The 17,606-nt window shown below is 45.1% G+C and overlaps 1 protein-coding gene across 1 annotated transcript in view; it reads right to left on the bottom strand.

Moving 5' to 3' along the window:
• Positions 1 to 17,606, bottom strand: part of POLR2A (RNA polymerase II subunit A) — a 46,169-nt gene that overhangs the window by 3,913 nt on the left and 24,650 nt on the right. Inside the window, exons 11-26 of the mRNA XM_060779851.2 lie at positions 16,606 to 16,815; positions 15,213 to 15,381; positions 14,588 to 14,682; positions 12,951 to 13,154; positions 12,626 to 12,848; positions 11,102 to 11,285; positions 10,418 to 10,589; positions 8,729 to 8,834; positions 7,096 to 7,301; positions 6,254 to 6,478; positions 5,892 to 6,138; positions 4,728 to 4,828; positions 4,512 to 4,616; positions 4,192 to 4,374; positions 1,557 to 1,760; positions 1,255 to 1,441 (exon numbers count right to left, since the gene is read on the bottom strand). Coding sequence (XP_060635834.1) covers positions 1,255 to 1,441; positions 1,557 to 1,760; positions 4,192 to 4,374; positions 4,512 to 4,616; positions 4,728 to 4,828; positions 5,892 to 6,138; positions 6,254 to 6,478; positions 7,096 to 7,301; positions 8,729 to 8,834; positions 10,418 to 10,589; positions 11,102 to 11,285; positions 12,626 to 12,848; positions 12,951 to 13,154; positions 14,588 to 14,682; positions 15,213 to 15,381; positions 16,606 to 16,815 — 2,821 coding nt within the window. The remainder of the gene's footprint in view (positions 1 to 1,254; positions 1,442 to 1,556; positions 1,761 to 4,191; positions 4,375 to 4,511; positions 4,617 to 4,727; positions 4,829 to 5,891; positions 6,139 to 6,253; positions 6,479 to 7,095; positions 7,302 to 8,728; positions 8,835 to 10,417; positions 10,590 to 11,101; positions 11,286 to 12,625; positions 12,849 to 12,950; positions 13,155 to 14,587; positions 14,683 to 15,212; positions 15,382 to 16,605; positions 16,816 to 17,606) is intronic.

Genomic DNA, 17,606 nt, shown 5'->3' with positions numbered 1-17,606 from the left:
GGGCAGCCAATTGTCCCATCTCTTTCCCATTTGATCCATCTTGCCCACTCCTTTCCCTGTAAAGCTGATTAAGGGAAATCCAAGTAAAGTTGTTTTTTTCAGAAATATTTAAAATTAACTATTTTGAATTACAAACATGTGAGACAAGCACTGAAAAAGTGAGTAGGTCAAAGCCTGTTACAGTCAGTGTGCCAAAGCTAGTGTCCTCCAGAAGAGAGTGAGTAGGCCGAAGCCTGTTAGAGTCAATGGGTCAAAGCTAGTGTCATCCTGAGAAGAGTGAGTAGGCCGCAGACTGTTAGAGTCAGTGGGTCAAAGCTAGTGTCATCCTGAGGAAAGTGAGTAGGCCGAAGAGTGTTGAGAGTCAGAGGGCCAAAGCTAGTGTCATCCTTAGGAGAGCGAGTAGGCCGAAGCCTCTTAAGAGTCAGTGGGCCAACGCTAATGTTGTTGTGAGAAAAGTGAGTAGGCCGAAGCCTCTTAAGAGTCAGTGGGCCAACGCTAGTGTTGTTGTGAGAAAAGTGAGTAGGCCGAAGCCTGTTAGAGTCAGTGAGCTAAAGCTAGTGTTATCCTCAAGGGAGAGTGAGTAGGCTGAAGCCAGTTAGTCAGTGGGTTAAAGATAGTGTCCTCCTGAGGAGAGTGAGTAGGCCGAAGCCTGTTAGAGTCAGTGGGTCAAAGCTAGTGTCATCTTGAAGAGAGTGAGTAGGCCAAAGCCTGCTACAGTCAATGGATCAAAGCTAGTGTCCTCCAGAGGAGAGCGAGTAGGCCGAAGCCTGTTAGAGTCAGTGGGCCAAAGCTAATGTCGTCCTGAGGAGAGTGAGTAGGCCGAAGCCTGTTATAGTGGCCCAAACCTACTGTCATCCTGAGGAGTGTAAGTTAAACCTCTGTGTGAGAGAAACCTCATGTGAGAAAGCTCCAGTGTGAAGGCTGCTGTGCGTAAAGCTCCTATGTATTTGTTTATTTGTGTTATGGAAACCTTGTTGTTGTAAATAGTGCAACCATATTATTTTACTACAAAATAATACGAATTATATTACATTATTTTGCTACGAAAAAAGCCTCCTAAGAAAGAAATAACATTGGTCTGTGTGTTTTTATTCTTTTTATCATTTTGGGCTACTGGTGCTGGGTCACGCTGCTGCTGCTAAGTTACTCTGCTGTGCATTTGTGAGGAGGGTCTTTTGTTATTAAGCCCACTCGCCCAATAGTTTCTTCTTTCCCGCACTGCATAAGTAAGGAAAAGCACCACAGAATACTTACGGCCGCCCACACCCAACCCAGGGATGTTGGTGGGGATCTCCATGCCGTATTTGCACTTCTCCGCATCCAATAAGAGGTCGAAGCAGCCGGTGCCTGCCGGGGCAAGCTGGCCCAACATGATGTTCTCTGAGACGCCCTTCATGGGGTCGCTTTCACCGTGGGCGGCTGCTTCCATCAAGACATCGACCTGCAACAAAAGGCAGAGCACACCTCAACGTTTACTCAAAGCAATCCCTCAAAAATCCCCCACTTTTCCCCCAGAGGAAAAGGTGGTTTCCCTTCCTGCACAGCCTCCAACTTACCGTCTCCTCAAAGGAGCATTTCATGAGGGGTCCCGTGTCCTGACGGTTGACTCCGTGCCGAGTGATGGCCATCAAGTGCCCGCGGCACGTCATGGTGTCGCAAAGCAGGGCCAAGTGGCGGTAGTTGACGTAGGAACCGTCAAAAGAGATGACGTGGTACAGCTCCCGCTCCAGAGCCTTCCGCACAGCCTCAATGCCCAAGACCTGTGGGATAGAGAGCAATCCCAGTAATGTATTTTCCCACATGGGAAACATGACCGAAAGACTATCCCACAGAGCTTAAGTACATGCTTTTCAACACAAATAAAATATATCAGACAGATGTCTATTTATTTATTTACTGTATTTATATCCCACCCTTCTCACCCCAAAGGGGACTCAGAACTGCTTTATAGAAAGGCAACAATTTCATGTCACATGAAATACATCCAATAAAATATATAATGTATATACTCAAGTATAAGCCTAGTTATTCAGCCATTTTTTTAGGCTGAAAAAGCCTTCCCTGGCTTATACTCGAATCAAGGTTATTTATTATTTTACTCAATTTATTATTATTATCTCAACACCTCTCAGCAAGAGATTTTCCCAGGCTCAGCCAGGCCTTCAAATGCTAATGAAGGTGGTCAGTTGAAACATTCACACCTAGCTCCAGCAGAGAAGAGCTCTTTGCCCCACCCCAGCCATTCCACAGATATATAAACCCATTGTCCTAATTCCAACAGACCTCACTACCTCTGAGGATGCTTGCCATAGATGCAGGCGAAACATCAGGAGAAATGCCTCTAGAACATGGCTCTATAGCCCGAAAAAACCCACAAGAACCTAATTATTATTATTACTATTACATTTATTATTGTTAGTATTACATTAACTTTATTCTACTTATTATTTTTATTACATTTATTATTTTACTCTATTATTATTATTACATTTATTTATTTCATACATTTATATCCTGTCCTCCTCACCCCCGGAGGGGGACTCAGGGCAGCCTCACAACTGGAAACCATTAGATGCATAAACAAAGACAATTATAATAACAATAATACATTTATTATTTTACTCAATTTTTATTACATTTATTATTTTACTTTATTATTATTGTTAGTATTATTACTTTTATTATTTTACACAATTATTACTGTTATTATTACATTTCCATATAACACATTTATTTTATTCAATTTTTATTACATTTATTATTTTACTTTATTATTAATATTACTTTTATTATTTTACACAATTATTACTGTTATTATTACATTTCCATTAGTTTACTGTATTATTATTTTTCTTGCATTTATTATTTTACTCTCTTTGTTCTTATTAGAAGGACACATAAGCACATTTACATTGAAGCAGGTTAGAATAATGGTTTAATCAAAGCTGGACAGTGTTATCTTAAATTACAGTTTTGTGCATATACTCAAAAGTATTTAATCTATGGATGCCTCAATTAATGTAATTTTATTGGTATCTATTTTTATTTTGAAATTTATCAGTATTTATTTATTTATTTACAGCTTTTATATTCCGCCCTTCTCACCCCGCAGGGGACTCAGGGCGGATTACAGTGTACACATATATGGCAAACATTCAATGCCAATTTTTGACATACAACATATACAGACATACACAGAGGCTATTAACTTTTCCTGGCCGCCAGGGGAGCTGTCGCTTTCATCGTCCATCTGCGACACTGATGAAGTATTTCCACATTCCCCGCATGCTTTCTGCTGGAGTACTTGCTGGAGTCTTTTTATATGGCCTCATAAATTAGTTAATTTAGCCTCCCCACACTTTGAGGTGGTACCTAATTTTCCTCCTTGACAGATGCAACTGTCTTTCAGGTTGCAAAGGTCGACAACAGGCTACACACAATTGGTTGGAAACCCACTCCAACCCGGGCTGGCTTCAAACTCATGACCTTTTGGTCAGAGTGATCTTAATGCAGCAGACACTCAGCCAGCTGTGCCACAATCCCGGTTAAATTACAGTTTTGTGTATATATTCAAAAATATTTAACCTACGGATGCCTCAATTAATATAATTTTATTGGTATCTATTTTTATTTTGAAATTTATCAGTAGTTGCTGCAGCTCCCACCCTCTGCTTATACTAGAGTAAATATGTTTTCTCAGTTTTTTTGGGTCGGCTTATACTTGAGTATTTACGGTAAAAAAAAACCAAAAAGCTAAAAACATCTCATCATTAAAACCATTGATTAAAACCACATGGTCCAAAATCATAATCTGAAACCATTTCGGTCATCGCTGCACTATTCCATATCCACTTATTGCACAGAAAAAAAGTATTTTTATTATAATAATCATAATCATAAACCTTTATTTGTACCCCGCAACCATCTCCCGAAGGACTTGGTGCGGCTTTCAAGAGGCCGAGCCCAAATACAATAAAAACAGCAGCAACAACAAACAGCAAAATAACTCAAAAACAAGGCAACAACATTAACAACACACAATGACACAATTAAAAACAATGGCCGGGCCAAATGTAATAATTAAAATTAAAAAGTGCTGGGCATGACCAGGTGGGGTGTTTGGAGGGGGATTATTCTACCCATTTCCATTTAAGAAAATGCCACGACACTAGGCTTCAACCCGATGCTCACCGTGAAGATCTCCACGATGTCGTTGGAGGTGGTGCGGACGGGGTCCACATCCTTCTCGCTCAGCACACGCATGAGGCTCACGCCGTCTGTCTCCAGGATCCACTCCTGCAAGGCCTTGAACTCCCCGTCCTCCGTAATGATGATCTTCTTCTTGTTGTCGGTCTGAGGCAGGTGCATGTACACCTGATAAGAGAGGGAAAAAAAAACCAGAAGCAAGATGAAGCCTGGAGTGGCACTTTCAGAGAAGACACAGGTTGGGTGAAGGGTGAGCTAGGAGCCCCGAACTCCAAATCCCACAGAGAGGTGTGTATCATACTCACCTTGCTGATCTGCTCAATGCCTTGGAGGGTCATATCAGTCAGCATGTTGGACTCAATGCAACGCAGGAAGACATCGTCATCCATCTTGTCCACCACTTCTTCCTCCTGGGAAATAGGAAAAAAGCAAGAAAAATCAGTTCAGCTTTGCACGCACAACCATTTGTAAAGAAAACACTTCTCCAGGTGGCCCACTGCATGCAGTTCCCATCTTCACACCTCTTGCATCTTGTTCTCATCACTGTTCATGATCCGGATACGCAGCACCAACTTCTCCGCATTGTCGTCATTAAAGATGCAGTTCAGGTCATCCCCAAACCCTGCAAAAGAAGGTAGGAAGCAGGCAGGTTAAACTTCGAGGTGAAAAAGAGACTGGGCAGGTTATACTTCCAGGTGGAAAAGAGACCGTTGTGAAAACAAAGGATTTTGGAGCAACGTAGAGCAACTCACTATGCCTGCCCCCTACCCTGACTTGCCCCATTGGTAAAGGTTTCCCTTGACATTAAGTCTAGTCATGTCTGACTCTGAAGGTGGTGCTCATCTCCATTTCTAAGCTGAAGAGCCGGCGTTGTCTGTAGACACCTCCAAGGTCATGTGGCCAGCATGACTGCAAAGAGCACTGTTACCTTCCCAGCGATCACCTCCTATTGATCTCCCCACATCTGCATGCTTTCAAACTGCTAGGTTGGCAGAAGCTGGGGCTAACAATGGGAGTTCACCCTGGCCCATGGATTTGAACTGCCAACCTTCTGGTCAACACGTTCTGAAGCTTAGCGTTTTAACCTGTTGCGCCACCAGGTTAAATGCAGCCAATAGTGAAAGGACCAAGGCAGAGACATCTCCAGCTCATCCCGTTTGGGTATCAGCCAGCACGTCAACGGCTTAAATCTAGAAATAGTTTTCTAAGATCTATAGAGACACTCGCTGGAACACCTCAGCAAGCGAGAGTCCAAAAGTGGCAGGCTCAAACCCGGAACCTCAACCAACGGCTGATACCAAATGAGTGACTCCCCCCTGGGCACAGAGGACTGGGCGACTTGGAAGGTGCTGAACAGACTGCGCTCTGGCACCACAAGATGCAGAGCCAACCTTCAGAAATGGGGCCACAAAGTGGAATCCATGACATGCGAGTGTGGAGAAGAGCAAACCACTGACCACCTGCTGCAATGCAACCTGAGCCCTGCCACATGCACAATGGAGGACCTTCTTGCAGCAACACCAGAAACACTCCAAGTGGCCAGATACTGGTCAAAGGACATTTAGTCAACTACCAAACCCACAAATTTTGTATTTTGTCTGTTTGTTTGCTTTGTTCTGTTAGAAATGTAATATAATTGACTGGTTGCCCTGACACGACAAATAAAACCAGGTTAAATCCCATACCGGCATTGATTTTTTCTGCAATCTGCTCCATAGTGAGCTTGCGATCCGTCATGTGCTTCCGGTCAAGCTCCACACGCAGCAGCCAGGGCGAAATGCGGGTCACGTCGAAGTCGGGCATCTCGTAGTACACGTTCACCCACTCCTGGTCCTCGGCCACCACCGTATTCTGCGGGTTTGGGTCATAGTAGATGGCCGTGTTGGCCGTCACCTTCCGAAGGGTTGTGTGCTCCAAGCGGCAAAGGATGTCCTGGAGAAAAGGAAAAACAGAGGAAATGGGGTGAAGCAGTCGCTTGGGGAACGAGTGAGTCAAGACCATCCCGCTCCAACCTCACAAAATGAGCACCACCGCCCCTTCAGCTTACCTTGGCTCGCTCGGCATCACGCGCAGACTGGCCCAAGAGGAAAACAGTCAGCGAGGGGGTCTTGGGCTTCTTTGAGATATTGATCAGCTCCTTGAGTCGAGGCACACCCAGCGTCACGTTCTTAGCCGAGACTCCGGCGTAGTGGAAGGTGTTCAGGGTCATCTGAGTGGCAGGCTCACCCAGGGACTGGGCAGCCAGGGCTCCCACCATCTCACCCGGATGGGCCTAGGAGGGGAGGAAGCAGCCCTTCACATCAGGAGGCTCTCTTGGTATGGCCTCAGAGTTCTCTGCAAGCCAATCCTGTCCCACTTTGGCTAGTTCTGGTTTTTGCCCTGAAGGAGGGACGAAGCTTTCCCAAGCCTGAATTACACAATGTCCTGACCACCTGACCACCGTCTCCCAAAGCAGTTGCTCTACTCCGAACTCATGAACGGGAAACGGAATGTTGGTGGACAGGAAAAGAGATTTAAAGATGGGCTCAAAGCCAACCTCAAAAACTCTGGCATAGACACTGAGAACTGGGAAGCCCTCCAGCTGGAGGTCAGCTGTGACCAGGAGTGCTGCAGAATTTGAAGAGGCACAAATGGAGGGTGAAAGAGAGAAACGTGCCAAGAGGAAGGCGCATCAAGCCAACCCCAACCGAGACCGCCTTCCACCTGGAAACCAATGCCCTCACTGTGGGAGAAGAAGCAGATCAAGAATAGGGCTCCACTGTCACCTACGGACCCACCAGAACACTGATCCTGGAAGACTATCCTACTCGGCCAACGCGGGATCGCCTAAGTAAGTAAAGTACTGTCCCTGAAGAAAGCAAAGGGTTCCAGACAGTGACTGATACTTACAATGGCCTGATTGAATTTGGACTCGATCTCTCCCAGGAGCCAGTCGAAGGCTTCTCCACTGAGGCGGAACTCCTCGATCATGCGCCGGCTGCAGAGCGTGGAGCGCAGGTGGATGTTGAAGAGGAGGGTGGCGTTCTCCTGGGCCTGCTTGCTCAGGGGGTCGTCCCCATTCACAATCACCAGCTTCTTGCTCAACTCTTTCACACCTGAGAAGCAGAGGCCAGGGAGATGGGGGATGAAGACTCTTCCTGGGATCCCCATATGGAGAACAAGGACATCGATCCTCATTTGGTTATCTAGCTGCCATCTTAAACACCTATTCCCTCCCAAAAGTAAAGGTTTCGCCTGACAATAAGTCTAATCGGGTCTGACTCTGGGGGATGGTGCTCACCTCTGTTTCTAAGCCAAAGAGCCGGCGTTGTCCCTAGATACCTCCTAGGCCATGTGGCCGACATGACTACATGGAGTGCTGTTACACCACCCAAAACATCACCATAAACCATTCCAGTTAAAACAATTAAACAGTCGGTTCTTAGTTCTACAACACGTCAATAAACCAGTTTAACACTCAGCGTTCGCCGTCTCATAGTCCGTAGTTTCAATTCCACATTGTCAGTCCTGTTAATTCTAGTCGTCCATTGTCCTTAACTGCCAGATTGCCTGGTCCCATAACCACGTTTTTAGTTTCCTTCTAAAGGAGCGGAGGGATGTTGCTGATCTGATTTCCCCAGGGAGTGAGTTCCACAGGTGAGGGGCCACCACCGAGAAGGCCCTGCTCCTCGTCCCCACCAGCCTCACTTGTGATAGAGGTGGGGTCGAGAGTAGGGCCTCCCCAGATGATCTCAGATTCTGAGGTGGGATGTAGAGGGAGATGAATTCGGACAGAAAAAACAAAATCTTTGCTTTTCCAAGCAAAAATTTATTTATTTGACCAATCATATGACTATTTCAAAATACAACACGAATAAAAGACAAGGCGAAAAGGAGACGACAGGAGCTGACATTCTATTTACAGTCAGAATTTTATTTTCCTGATTCTTCTTTCAAGAAATGTCCTCACTACCTCTGAGGATGCTTGCCATAGATGCAGGCGAAACATCAGGAGAGAATGCTTCTAGACCATGGCGATATAGCCCAAAAAAACCTACAACAACCCAGTGATTCCGGCCATGAAAGCCTTCGACAATACCATGTCCTCTTTTCTTGATAGCTTTCAGAATAAAAAGGCTTACTCTGATTATGGTAGATTTCTCCTGTCCTTGAAAAAGGAATGTCCAGCGTGACCAAAAGTCATCATGGATAATGGCTCTAAATAATGAGTTAGCTAAAGTCGGCCTGCCTTTACAATTTCTGAATGATCTAGGACCGAGGGCAAAACAAGTGCTCATGCAACGTACTAGAGATATCTATGCTCAATTGGACCTAGCGAGCATAGGTAGTTCTTCTGCCACAAGTTTTTTAGCTTTCCACGAAATGAATATTCATTTAGACACTATCTGACTATTCCACTTCCGTTACCCTTAAGAAGAATATATACTAGGGCTAGGTTTGCACAACTCGGTGTTATGATGCATAGAGAATTATGGTCTCCTTTCCATATACCACCAGCCTGGTCCTCCATCCCCAAACTCACCGTCCACCACTTTGATGGGGTGCAAGTCAGAAGGCAGGCGGGTGTTGATGTGGAAGATTTTCTGAGCGTTCCAGATCATACGCAGCAAGTTGCAGGGAAGAACCACCTATTTGGAAAGGGACATTTGCAGATGAGATGGCAGGAATGAGCATCCAACAACACGGCTGTATGGCCCCCTGGGCTAGATGTAGTTTTACATCTCTTTGCTCCCACCCCAAGAGCAGCCTCACATTCCTTCTTCAAAACAGAGCATCATATTCCACGTCACAATGAAGGAAGAAGCTAAAATATAGGGGAAGGCTTCTCTTCCTTTCGATCTAAGATAGGAAGGCCTACACTCTCCCTAGAAGCCAAAATGTCCAGACTGAGATTTTCAGGACCTCTCATACGATGACACTATCAGTAAATAATAGTGTTTGAATGAAAAGAGCAAATAGTTTAAACTGCATGTTTCAGTAGTACATGGGTTAAAACAATGGAGGTGTGTAAAATTGATAAGAGTGCAACATTTGGAATTTCCTGCACAAACTGGAAAAGAAAGACAATGTGCTGCATGCTATTTGCCATGACTTAATTAAGTGCAGATGGGTATGAAACATGGCAATGTAAACAGCTTTGTTAATACAGGAGAAAATCCACTTTCATTGAAAGCTGAATTTACGATGTGTCTGAACTTTATCTCTGAGTCTTTCAAGATGAGTAACTTGAAAAGGTCATAGAATCATAGAGTTGGAAGAGACCTCATGGGCCATCCAGTCTAATCCCATTCTTCCAAGAAGCAGGAAAATTGGATTCAAAGCACACACACTCCTTTTTTTTTTGTCGTGTCAGAAGTGATTTGAGAAACTGCAAGTCGCTTCTGGTGTGAGAGAATTGGCCATCTGCAAGGACATTGCCCAGGGGATGCCTGGATGATTGGATGTTTTTATCATTCTTGTGGGAGGCTTCTCTCATGTCCCCGCATGAGGAGCTGGAGCTGACAGAGGGAGCTCATTCGCCTCTCCCCGGATTCGAACCTGCGACCTGTCGGTCTTCAGTCCTGTCGGCACAGAGCTTTAACCCACTGCGCCACCGGGGGCTCCAAAGCATCCCTGACAGATGGCCATCCAGCCTCTGCTGAAAAACCTCCAAAAAAGGAGCCTCCACAGCAATCTGGGGCAGAGAGTTCCACTGCTGAACAGCTCTCCTTACAGTTAGGAAGTTCTTTCTAATGTTCAGGTGGAATCTCCTTTCCTATAGCACATTATAAATGAATCCATCAGTTAATTTATATTACATTCAAAGCACCCCCAACAGATGGCCATCCAGCTTCTATTTCAAAGCCTCCAAAGGAGGAGCCTCCATCACACTCCGGCGCAGAGAGTTCCATTGCTGAACAGTCTCAGAAAGACTAAATATAAAGATGGATGATTTATCTCGATTTGCTGACTGGCACAACTCTGTGGGAATCTGTGATGACTGAATGACAGGTGGTCTGACCCAATTACAGGAGCCAAGGCAGTCCGGAGTTTACAATTTTTGAGCAGGACAGTAAATGACTGACTTTTATTCATAGGGTCAATTCAAAGCTGAACTGATGTCACACAGAGTTGGGTATCCATGAGGAGACCTGGAACCAAACCTCAGCAGATGCCTGGGGCCCACTGTGTTTCCAGAGGGAGGCAGGGAGGTGCCAGGGCTTGGCCTCACCTTACTGTCCCCAGTGGGGAAGATGACCCTCAGCACCTCCCGGTCCTCCTTCATCTTCTCAAACTCCCTCTCCAGTTCGTTCTGGATGTGGGCATTGCTGAGAATGTCCTTCACCATCTCCTCCTGCAAGGTGCGCCGCAGCGCCCGCTCATTCGTGTAGTCAAATTTGAACCTGGGAGCAGAAAAACAAGAGATGGAGGGATGCTGTGATCAGACCTAGGTCGTTGAAACATTCAACCCTGCAGCAAATAAAACAACGCCAAGGCAATATCCTATGGAGAGCTGTGGTTGGAGCTCTTTGCACAATAGCAGGCGATGGCTGGAATGTCTTCTCTCCAGAGACTTGGAGGAGTTGAGAAACAACCACGCTTTTGTTTCTTCAGGGCTCTGTGGCAGCCCTGGGTGAGGGAAAGCATTCCTGGGTTGTGTGGGAGACACCACATAAACAACCATTTTGAGCTATTTAAAGTGAGGCAAGAGGCCTTCTCTAAGGAATGCCTAGCCAGAGTCCTTCCCATGTCTGGCATGCTATTTTCTCCTTCCTTGAGATCCGGCCACCTTCCCAGGAGGGAAGACCGATCTGGGTTTCAGTGTCACATACATGGGATGGTTGAGGAATCCCTTGTGAACTCAAAGAACCACTAAAACTCCTTCACAGACCCCAACCCAAAGCCCTGGACTCACTTCTTTTCAAAGGCCTTGTTGGACGGCTTGAGGGTGGCCAGGTTCTGGAATTCCACGCTCTCCCCGGCCAGACCATCCTCACCGTAACGCAGCTGCACCACCTGGTTGATGGAGTTACGCACGGTGGCATCGTACTTCACCATCACAGACTCCATAGATTTAATCAGTCGACGCTGGATGTAACCTGGGGAGGGGCAGAGAAACTCGACACTGATAAGATTGTGGTGGTAATGCTTACTTCTATGCAAATAGATTACCTTCTTAGTGGCTGCCCCTCGTCTCTGTAGCTTCCTTTCTAGAAAGGCTAGAATGCCCTCCTCCCTTGCTGTCATTAGAATGGCAAATACTTTTAATTAATTATTGCCATATAGATTTAATGTTGCAAGCATTATGGACAAACTGCAATACATTCTATACTCAGTGGGAAGTGAATATTAGTAATTTTTATTTTTATTTAGTACAGGTTGGGTGGAGAAGAGGTGGAATGTTTGCTGTATATATGCTGTGCTCCGCCCTGAGTCTCCTTCGGGGTGAGAAGGGCGGAATATAAATGTCTTAAATAATAAATAATTGGAAGTATGTTTAGTGTAACACAACACATTTTTTTTTATTCTAACACACTTTTTGAGATATCAAGGGTCTGGAGAACAAGCCCTATGAGGAGCGGCTTAAAGAGCTGGGCATGTTTAGCATTCAGAAGAGAAGGCTGAGAGGAGACATGATGAGGGCCATGTATAAGTATGTGAAAGGAAGTCATAGGGAGGAGGGAGCAAGCTTGTTTTCTTCTTCCCTGGAGACTAGGACGCAATGGAACAATGGCTTCAAACTACAAGAGAGGAGATTCCATCTGAACATGAGGAAGAACTTCCTGACTGTGAGAGCAGTTCAGCAGTGGAACTCTCTGCCCCGGAGTGTGGTAGAGGCTCCTTCTTTGGAAGCTTTTAAGCAGAGGCTGGATGGCCATCTGTCAGGGTTGTTTTGAATGCAATATTCCTGCTTTTTGGCAGAATAGGGTTGGACTGGATGGTCCATGAGGCCTCTTCCAACTCTAGGATTCTATATTACTATTTCAAAAAAATAATTTTGATAGGGACTTTAACCTTGCTTATTTTTGTGTAGTTTACATTGTTTTTATTTATTTATTTAGGATATTTCTATCCTGCCTTTCTCCTCTGCACGGACCCAAGGCAGCTTACAAACTTAATACATACATTAAAATCCTACAAATACACAAGACCATAGTAAAACAACAATTTAAAAAATTCAACCTTTTGGTATTACTAATGGAATAATTATGTTTTATTGTAATTCCATTTTAAATGTATTATTATGCTTTAACTCAACTGTATTTGTTCTTGCTTATAAGTGGCTCTAACTCTCAGGATGGGGGGAAAGTGGATGCAAATAAAGATGGTGATGATGCCATCACTGCTAATTGCAGGTACATCAACCTCACAGGTTTGTCTGCCAATTGAAGCCTTCCCTTCCTCTTACCCATGCTCCATCCCACCATTTCCCACTCACCAGTTTCTGCAGTTTTCACAGCTGTGTCAATCAGCCCCTCTCGACCTCCCATGGCATGGAAGAAGAACTCTGTTGGGGTCAGGCCGGCCAGATAGGAATTCTCCACAAAGCCCCTGCTTTCAGGACCGTAGTCATCTTTGATGAAGTGAGGCAGTGTCCGGTGCTTGAAGCCAAAAGGGATGCGCTTCCCTTCAACGTTCTGCTGCCCCACCACAGCAATGACCTGCAGGGAGGGAGAGTCAGAGGATCATGCACAGGGATCTGTGATGAAGCAAGCAGGCAAGCAAGCAAGTCTACCCAAGAGGCAGGATTCAATGGACCTTACCTGTGAGATGTTGATTTTGGAGCCTTTGGCTCCCGACACCACCATGGACTTGAAGTTGTTGTACTCCGAGAGGGACTTCTGCGCCGAAGAACCGGTCTTGTCTCGGGCATCGTTCAGGATCCTGTTGACCTGGTTCTCAAAGGTCTGCCGCAGCGTGTTGCCAGGGGTGGGCTCCAGCTCATTGTTGTGAGCCTTCTCAATGACCTGGTGGCAGCAAGGGAAAAAGATTGGCTCTGGGACCCGAAACTCTAAGTCCCAAGGATCTATTATTTCCTTTTAAAATCTGATTCTGCTCCCAAATATTTGTGGCCTACTGTTGGAGTGGCAGAATTCAAAGATATTGCCATATTAGTCTGGATCTGCACGCATAGGGCTCATGTAGCACCTCAGAGACCTCCTGCACTGGAGGATCCATTTAGGTTAACTGGAAGTGATGTTGGAGCACTCTTGATTGTTTTTGGAGGGACATATGGGGTTTTTTGGGGGGGATGCATTCTCAAGTATCTTTTAGCAATGGGTATTTTGACAGAATATGAGAGACACAGAAGCCAGTAGACAGCTTATGCCATTGATTTATTTCTCAATCTAAGAGATGCAACAAGATCTCTTTGCAGTCTGTGGGAAAAAGAAAGTGACAGAATACAGTACACCATCTCACACTCAACACAAACTACAGGGGCTCCTAAACACCAACTCTGCTCCCAATCCTTCCCTCATATGATTTCTATCCATATCTCCTCATTTTGTGCTCTATTGGTTTCTACTGGCCCACATCACCCTCTCCCTTAACAGATTTTTTTAAAACACATGGCTACAAGTATAGCTCTTTCCTGGTACCATAGTCAGGGAAATAACCTGCCAAGAAAGCGCTGGAATCTGTTTTTTTTTTTTTTACTGATTTCAACCAGGGAAGATTGTGAAGTTGTGATGAGTTATGTTGTTTATTCTTTTAATGTTATTGTTTTTACACTTTTTGTTTTGTGTGTTTGCACCTTTAGTGCTTTATGAGCCGCCCCCGGATCCCTTTGGCGTATAAATAAAGATTAATAAGACAGGCCCCATCCCTCCCCTCCTTTCATAAGAGCTTGAAGACCTGGTGGTTTCAACAAGCCTTTGAAAATGGCCAATTCTAACTCAGCCCTATACATTGTCGAATACAGCCTTATTCTTCCTACCAATTACCCAGATCATTTCCTCTAGTCGGCCCCGGAATGAACAGCCACAGACCCGTACCTAATATTATTGTTTCCTGCCATAGCATTGCATTTAATTCCTGGGCCCCCTAGAATTTTTGGGCTTGCACAAATCTTGGCCAAACCTTCTAAAAAAATTTAATTGCCTTGAACAGGCAGGATTACTTTTAATATATGTGTGATATGGCAACAATTTTTATGTATATTTTGTTTTGTTAATCTTATGGTTATGTCGTTTTTGCTTTGTATGTTCTGTGTTTTTTAAACTGGGAACCGCTCTGAGTCCCCTCGGGGAAATAGAGCAGTCTATAAATAAATATTATTATGATTATTATGATTATTATTATTTCCTCTGCATGTCCCCCCCCCCCCCAAAAAAAAAAACCAACACCTCTCCATGGCCTGGTGACCACCCGCTGCAGTTTTGTGCTCACTTCCTCTTACCTCTATCACATCTTGCTTGGCCTTCTTGATGGTGTTCTGAATGTCCTGGTAGGTCTTGGCATCAGCAATGGAATCTCCAATGCCAATGGTGTGACCTGTGAAAGGAGGAAGGTTCAAAGCTAGGAAGGAAGTGCGAAACCCTACAAGGTTCTCTCCACACCCCTGAAAAGAGAGGCTTCCCTGCACAGAATACGGTAGACAGAAAGTTAAGCCAACAAGGAAGGGAGCAGTTTGCCCATAGTGATAAGTAACCCTCTTTCAAGTTCCTTTTCTGTGAGTCTCCTACTGTCAGTCAAATGAATGTATGTATGTGTTCTCAGGCCTGAAATGCCAAAACTCCCCAAAAATGCCCCCCCCCCCCCCCAAAAAAAACTATCATAGGAAAATGAACCTCCCTAAAGCACTCTATCCACTTCTCAGATTCTGGTTTTATGATGTTCACTATGCTAGACCGGTATCCAAGTCCTGCCAGTTGAATACAGAGGGAGAAAGGCAGCGTATAAATCAAGACCATCCTCCTCACCATCATCCCCTTTCCTTCCCATAAGGCTAAGACTTCAAGGATCCTGTGGAAGAAGCAATGCAAGACAATGCTGCCCTTGATGTCCATGTAGCATAGACTCACCTTCGATCAGGAGCCAGTTGTTGATGACAGTCTGGATGTTGCTGTAGAAAAGGCGGGTGACGTCGTGGCCCATCTCCAGGTAGGAAATGTGGACGAGGGAACCAGCCGAGGTGCCCAGAGACTTCTTACACAAGATGCCCATGATCAGCTCCCCGTTTTCCACAATCACCTAGAGCAGCAGATTGAAAATTACACCTGGCACTTATTAGCAGACACCTGCTTAGAAACAGAAAAATGCAAACCAAAGTTCAAAAGGTATTTTTGCCAACTGGATCAATTTTTGTCCAAAATTGGGGGCCATGATTTTAGTTCTGAACTGGCAACCTACCAATAAGGCATCTAAAAAAGGCTAAAGCAGGCATGGGCCAACTTGGGCCCTCCAGGTGTTTTGGACTTTAACTCCCACAATTCCTACTGTCTCTTAGGAAGTGTGGGAGCTGAAGTCCAAAACACCCACATCATGTTCTAGCGTGATGGAAGTGGTCAGTCCTATTTGGAGAGAAGCAAGAATGAAGAGCAGCGTTTCTCAACCTGGGGGTCAGGACCCCTGGAGGGGTCGCGAGGGGGTGTCAGAGGGGTCGCCAAAGACCATCAGAAAACACAGTATTTTCTGTTGGTCATGGGGGTTCTGGGTGTGGGAGGTTTGACCCACTTCTAACGTTGGTGGGGTTCCCAATGCTCTTTGATTGTAGGTGAACTATAAATCACAGCAACCACAACTTCCAAAGGTTGAGGTCTATTTTCCTCAAACTCCACCAGTGTTCACATTTGGGCAGATTGCATATCCGTGCCAAGTTTGGTCCAGATCCATCATTGTTTGAGTCCACAGTGCTCTCTGGATGCAGGTGAACTACAACTCTCAAACTCAAGGTCAATGCCCATCAAATCCTTCTAGTATTTTCTGTTGGTCATGAGTTCTGTGTGCCAAGTTTGGTCCAGATCCATCATTGTTTTGAGCCCACAGTGCTCTATGGATGCAGGTGAACTACAACTCCCAAACTCAAGGTCAATGCCCACCAAATCCTTCTAGCATTTTCTGTTGGTCATAGAACTTATGTGTGCCAAGTGTGGTTCAGTTCCATCATTGGTGGAGTTCAAAATGCTCTGATTGTCAGTGAACCATAAATCCCAGCAACTACAACTCCCAAATGACAAAAATCCATCCCCTCCAACCCTATTAGAATTCAAATTTGGGCATATTAGGTATTTGTGCCAAATCGCGGCATTAAGAAGTTTGAGAAACACTGGAATAAAGGGCTCTTACTGCCATCTGCAGGAGAAAAGTGGTGATGTGCTGCTTCCCCAACTTGGGTGTCCCACCATCCCCAGCCATCTTGCAAGTAGTTAGTTGTTTAACACTCATCTCAAAGCCTGATTCCTGGCAATACGGTACCTTTGTGTCTCCAGGAGAGATGTGCTTGTAAGGGCCACTGTCCTCATCATCGGGATGGGTGCTGTGTGTCCGGATGCAGTTGATGTGGCCGGGGATGATCAGGGAGAAGATCTGCTTCCCGGTCCAGAGCGGGCGCGGTTTGAGGATGGCCGGCTGCGGCACCTTGCCATCCCAAGTGGAGAGGAACATCAGCAGGTTCATCACCTCACCCTGAAGGAGAGGAAAGAAAACAAGAAGGGGAGCCGGAAAGTTAGACGTCAAAGTTCTCAACCCAAAATGAACTCCACTGTGGAAATCTCCAGGCCATTTTTAAACTCTAAGGCAGGGGTCCAAAAAATAAGGCCCGGGGGCTGAATACGGCCCTCGCTCAGGGTCAACCTAAGTCTGAAATGACTTGAAAGCACACAACAACAACAACAACAATCCTATCTCATCAGCCAAAAGCAGGACCACACTTTCCATTGAAATACTAGTAAGTTTATATTTGTTAAAATTGTTCTTCATTTTAATTTTTGTATTGTTTTTAAGGTTTTTTTTTTGCACTACAAATAATATATGTGCAGTGTGCATAGGAATTCATTCATTTTTTTGCAAATTATAATCCGACCCTCCAACAGTTTGAGGGACTGTGACCTGGCCCTCTGCTTAAAGAGTTTGTGGACCCCTGCTCTAAAGTGCAAAGAATTCAGATCTTGTCCACCAACTTGTGATTCTTCTCTAGAGTTTGGTATTGTAATGGAAATGAGAGAGTAGAACAAAGCAGGCTAGGAGACTTTTATGCTGAAATCAAGATGTGAAAGGGGGGACCTGTCAGAAATATTAAAATTAACTAGGTTTTATTTTAATTTGGGGTTATGTTTGGGAAAATTTCAGAAATGTTTGTTATCTGATCTGTTTGGTTGCAAACAGACCCATGTCTGAATTGTGAAAATCCATCTGAACATGAGGAAGAACTTCCTGACGGTGAGAGTCGTTCAGCAGTGGAACTCTCTGCCCCGGAG

The sequence above is a fragment of the Anolis sagrei genome, chromosome 6, assembly GCF_037176765.1.
Source record: "Anolis sagrei isolate rAnoSag1 chromosome 6, rAnoSag1.mat, whole genome shotgun sequence".
Classification (NCBI taxonomy): domain Eukaryota; kingdom Metazoa; phylum Chordata; class Lepidosauria; order Squamata; family Dactyloidae; genus Anolis; species Anolis sagrei.
The sequence above is the reverse complement of the archived record's forward strand: the minus strand, read 5'-3'. Positions and strand labels throughout refer to the sequence as shown.